The sequence below is a fragment of the Poecilia formosa genome, unplaced genomic scaffold (genome assembly GCF_000485575.1).
Source record: "Poecilia formosa unplaced genomic scaffold, Poecilia_formosa-5.1.2 Scaffold951, whole genome shotgun sequence".
NCBI classification, from domain to species: domain Eukaryota; kingdom Metazoa; phylum Chordata; class Actinopteri; order Cyprinodontiformes; family Poeciliidae; genus Poecilia; species Poecilia formosa.
Genome location: NW_006800890.1, coordinates 67,494 through 73,352, shown reverse-complemented (window position 1 = coordinate 73,352; position 5,859 = coordinate 67,494). Strand labels below are relative to the sequence as shown.

Below are 5,859 nucleotides of genomic sequence, written 5' to 3'. Positions count from 1 at the left end.
ATATATATATATATATATATATATATGGAGAGAGAGAGAGATAGAGATAGATCTATATGTAGAATGTAGATGTGTGCACCCACATTATTTTAATTTTTGTCCCCGTGGCCCCCTTTTGGCCTCCCCAACTTTAAAAGTCTAGCTCCACCACTGCAATGACACCCAAAGTGTTGCTTATATCCACAGCCTGCTTGGTCTTGTTAAGAAAATATATTTAAAATAAGCTAGTTTTAAAACTTAACATGTTTTGATTGAAATAGCCCAATTATAGTTTTAAAATTTATAACTTATTTAGGCCTATTGACCTTTATTTTACTTGTAGTTAAAGCAAATTGTCTGCCCAGAATCTTTGATCTGCCCTCAGTAGTAATCAGTAGGAAGTTCCAGCTTTTCACACTGATCTGTGAAAGCCATAAAGCAGCAGGAGTTCAGAGAAGCTCTCCTTAGACCAGTGGTTCTTAACCTGGGTTCGATCGAACCCCAGGGGTTCGTTGAGTTGGTCTCAGGGGTTCGGCGGAGCCTCTGCCGTGGAGGTAAAGACACACTTGTGTAAAGTTGTGATGATGCCCCACTTTGTCATCACTTGCTGCACAGGATCACGTTACATCGCTGAGCCAATCAGAGCTGTGGAGGAGCACTGATTGAAGGAGTTCCACTCTCAGCATGGATTTGAATTTGTGTCTTGAATTACTTCAGCAAAGCTCACAGTTTTTACCAAATTCTGTAGCTTTCAATGTACTTCTAAATCTGCTCCATAGTCGCATTTTTTCGGGGTTGGTACTGCCTCTAGTGGCGTGGGGTGGTAACACAACTGATATAATTGCATTACTAAATCAGAATACCGCAAAGTCTTTATTATTTATTATAAATTTTTCATTCTCTTAAGAATGTAGAGCTAATTAAATGATCTAAACAAGACCTTAAAGTGGTTCCAGTTTCTCTCAATGGCCAACCTGTTGAAACTGTGGCAAATTTTAAATACCTTGGGTCGTTCCTGTCAGCTCATCTTTGCTGAGAACACTGACTATATTTTGAAGAAATGTTCTCAGAGACACTACCTTTTAAGAAGACTTGGTGATCAACTAGACTCTAGTTGGGTCACTAGAGTCTAGACCCATCTAGACTCTAGTTGGGTCTAGACTCTAGTTGGGTCACCCTTATGTCTTGAATTTGGGGGAAAAAAAATATTTTATTTATCACTACAGAAGGATTCAGTGAATGCGCATATGAAACTGGTAGGTTCAGTACCTCAAAAAAGGTTAAGAACCACTGCCTTAGACAATGGGGGCAAATGGCTTTAGACAGAGGGTCAGAGACAGGTCCTGGTTGGATGAGCAAAGATACGCCTTATTTGAATAACTTAAAGTAGATAAAACTTTCCACACAGAGTAACAAATCAGATTTGCGCTTGCAATTCTCCAAAGACGTCTTTGCTTTTTGTTTGTCGTTTCCATCTTTTGTCTTTTTCCTTTTCTCAGGTAAATTCATGTGTTGTTTGTGCTCTGAGGTTTCTGATGCTTTGTGATGTGCTTTTCTGGTGATAATATGCATCTGTCTTGAATAAATGCTGATTATTGTGACGCTGTCATCTCTGTGTAGCTTTTGTTTCCACACATGGAATCATTGAATCCAGGAGCACAAGAGAATATAACGAGCCAGGAGTTAATGATTTTATTCTCTTAATAGTCTCTATGTGACAAAGTAGTTTGAAGCTTCATTGCCTCATTAGCAGCGGTTACGCACAGCGGCTTGTAATGCTTGACTCACCTACCGGTTCGGGATAAATCCATCCTCCTGTCTCTTCTCTGGGCCTTTTCCCTTTGCAAAGAAACTTTCCAAAGACATCTGATCCGTTTCTTACACATTTTGCTGCTTGTGGGCTCAGTGTTGGCGCGCAAGTAACCAAGAGAATCCGGTTAATGGATTTTCAAAATAAAAGATCCTCCAGACTCAAATAATACATAAAACAGAAATATTTAATTATTTCTTGGACGGCCCAGAACCAATTGGTCCATGGACCGGTACCGGTCCGCAGCCCGGGGGTTGGGGACCACTGCTGTAGAGTTCTCACTATTTAGATACGGAGACCAGAAGCCCAGAGAAAACTTCCGGATCAAGATTATTAGACTATTTTTCAAACTCCTGTTCTCCCAACCCAGAAATGGAATTAGACCAGAGGATACTTAGCAACCCTGAACAGTAGTGTGTGGTGAGTTACGGTGGATAGTCGTGGCCACTCCAATCTAAATCAGGCATATTCAACATATTATATTGTCTTGGCCAGTTTATCACTGCAGCGTGTGGGGTTTTCCCCGACTGGGAGAGTTAACACAATGTGACCTGTAGCCAATCAGAGTGGATTCTCCTCTGTGCTTTCTGAGGGAAAATTATAGTGGGGAATCCCGAACATCTGACATGGCTAGGGTTGCCACCTTTCAGAAATCAAAATAAGGGACGCTCACCACGGTGCATGTCACCCTACTCTCCTGGGGTGGAACGTCTGCTGCAGTGGTAGACAATATTTTATGGCAGTGCTTTTTGTTTTTAAAAAGTGATCCATTCAGCAACTGTTCATACATAGAGTAATACAATAACAGTAGTATACCTTAAACATGTTTAATTAAGCAAGTGCAAAATATTTTGGTAAACTACTGAAGTACTGAGTAACTGATCATAACACCTAATTTAATAATCGAAATATGTCCTCAAACAGGACTCCAAAAGTATTAAAGTTGTGTGAAAATTCTGGTATTGAAAAACACTATTACTAAAATATTTATACAAATAAGGAGTTAGGTATGGAGGCTGGTTATAGACCAAATTTACCACAGGGGCCAGTGAGTGTTTTTTCATTGGCACACTTAAAAAAGAATTAAAGCAATATTTCATCATTTGATATAATAAGTGAGGCAAAGAGCCAGTTTTGTCTACAGAGATTCAGGTTACAGATCCTGATCTATCAGATGGAAAGTGTGATCCTATTTCAATACAGCAGCTAAAAGTGCAGCACTATAATTTTTAATTCATTGTTAAAGTAAAATTCTGAATGTTAAAAAAATCCACCAATGAATATTAACAAAATATATTTATTTAGCATAATTTCTTTTGTACACCTGCTGGCCCCCATCTAGAACCGCCCCTGGGTAGCAGGTCTGTGTCTGACATTAATAATACATTAAATTACTTCTGAACACTGCATTCATAAAATATGTCAACATTTCTTAATAAAACAAACAGAAAGCCCTAACAAACCTTTTTAAAGCGGGAAATATTAATGTATTTACCATTAAACTCTGGCTGCACAGTGGCACAGTTGTTAGACCTGTTGGCTTGCAGCAAGAAGGTTCTGGGTTCGATTCCCGGCCCCAGTCTTTCTGCATGGAGTTTGCATGTTCTCCCTGTGCATGCGTGGGTTTTCTCCGGCTTAATTGGCTTCTCCAAAATTGCCCCTAGGTGTGAGTGTGTGTGCATGGTTGTTTGTCCTGTGTGTCTCTGTGTTGCCCTGCGATAGACTGGCGACCTGTCCAGGGTGATACCGCCTCTCGCCCAGAACGTTAGCTGGAGAGGCACCAGCACCCCTCCTGACCCCACTAAGGGACAAGGAAATGGATGGATACTATTAATCTCTAAGTATAATTTGTTCTTTAAATGACCATTTGTATTATTTTGGCTGATACGACTACATTAAATAAGCGAGTACTTGCTTATTTAATAATCAAACCATAACAGTCTACAAAAAGCACAACAAAAACTTAATCATGGCTAAATGTTCTGCACCATATCAGCTTCAGGAGATGATTCAGGGATGAAGAGACGCTGGTCTCTGGTTCTTTAGGTTTTAATGGGTCGGCAGTTCCTTTCTTGATTCATTCTGTCTGACATCATGCAGCACTGCACACTGCGCCAGGACGAACACATTTGTTTTAACTGACTGTTCATCCTCACTAAAATTATTCAGCCTCTGATTTGCGTCTTCCTTCTCACGTCTGTATCTTTACGAAAAATTAAGCTGACCTTAATATTTCCTGTGTTGTATTTTGGTCATTATTGTTATAATTAGTGTTGACGTGTGTGATTGGCGAGTCTATCGGACATTTGTAGAAATACAGAACAAGTTGCATCCCATGTTGGTTCAATACGGGGACGCAATATTTGACAGCGAAATACGGGACAATTCTGTATTTTAAGCGACGGGTGGAAACCCTAGACACGGCGCAACCCAAAGCCCAGCGGACATTAGAAATGATATGTGGAAACATTAATGTTTATTCAACATTTTATCCAAAGAAAATAGAAATAACAAGATGAGGAGTTGGAGCGAAATTGCTACAGCAGTTGATAAACCCAGCTGTTCTTTTTTAATGACATGAATAAGTTATAATGATTTTTATTCAGTCAAGACTACGCTGACTAACCACATGCACTGCAGGTACATTGTAGTAAAGCATTGATTAATGCCTGGTTTTAAAATTAGTTAATCGGACTCGTAGCCATTATTTTGTGCCAATTGTTGGAAGGCACAATTGAACCATTATGCTATTCTAATATTTCTGTTGGCTAATGTGTGGTCTCACAGGTTTTGAAAATGGGCTGACAATCGGCCGACAACTCTAAGATTGTGTAGTGTGCGCTGAACATTATACTAAGAAAATGAGGAAGGGAGGGTAAGTGGAGAGTACCGAAGTTTAGCCTTTTTTCACTCAGTGTCATCAATAGAAAGAGAAAAAGGCCAGAAGAAACGAAAAAGCCGATATTTAAAATGCGGTCAATAGTTTTAATTTATCGTGCAATTAACTGATTTATTGTTTATTGCGACAGGCCTCTTTCCCGCACCATGGTTGAGAAAGTCTGGCAACTGCTGCTTGGAAAGATCTGCAATAATGCTCCTTTGTTCAACTAGGATGCAGCAATCTGTCAAGTATGCAGTGCTACACTACCAGTAGAAGCCTGACCTCCACTTTTCTTAATAAATCTCTTTTGCTTCTTTCATCCTGGAGGAAGTGAAAATTATCCATTATTATGTGTTGAGATTTAGCAGGTTAACCGTGTCCCAGTCAGACATCAATTATTATATCAAATAATAATGACATCATCTTTGAAAGCAGGTAAAGGACATAAATCTGGTTTCACCAGGATTGGTCACATTTTACCTGAGAGTCTCCAGGTTGCAGTTTGGACTCTTCAGTCCGGCAGAGAGAAGCTTTACTCCTGGATCCTGCAGGTTGTTGTTACTCAGGTCCAGTTCTCTGAGATTGGAGGCCTGGGAGGTGGGAACTGAGGACAGAGCTTCACAGCTTCTCTCTGAGAGGTTACAGCCACTCAGTCTGAGGAGACAGGGAGACAATGTTAGCATAAATTTTGAATAATTATTTTTTTGTTGCAGTCAACAATGTTCTTTTTGCACAGATTGGAAAAAAAATTAATATTTTCCACATATATGTATTGTGAACTGGTTTAATCTCTAGTTGGGCTGCCAGCCTTAAAAGACAGCAAAGAGTCTGGCAAGAGAAACATTAATTTCTATAATGAACTGCATTAATCCAGTGTCGGCTCCAAAAGAAAAAAAAATATTTCTGCTCCTTGAACATATAGCATTATGATTAATTAGAGCAGGTCCCTCTTTTACTCATCATCTGCTGGCTGCCAACATTGAGGAGACGATGCACAAGTAAACAAACTGATGAAGTGTGAATCAATATTTACCTCATCACTAACACATTTCTTTAAAAAAATACCTGCAGTAACAATGTGTGTCCTTACAGAGCTTTGTTGGAGGCTTTAACCACTGGCAGCAGCCTCAGAAGAGCCTCCTCTGAAGCAGAGTATTTCTTCAGGTCAAACACATCCAGATCTTTTCCT

At 39.7% G+C, this 5,859-nt stretch overlaps 1 protein-coding gene across 1 annotated transcript in view; it reads right to left on the bottom strand.

The window, feature by feature from the left end:
• Positions 1-5,131: 5,131 nt before the first annotated feature.
• Positions 5,132-5,859, bottom strand: part of LOC107835045 (NACHT, LRR and PYD domains-containing protein 12-like) — a gene marked incomplete at its 5' end in the record, with an annotated part of 68,213 nt that continues 67,485 nt past the window's right edge. Inside the window, one exon of the mRNA XM_016667204.1 lies at positions 5,132-5,324. Within this exon, the coding sequence (XP_016522690.1) occupies positions 5,147-5,324 (178 nt within the window). The remainder of the gene's footprint in view (positions 5,325-5,859) is intronic.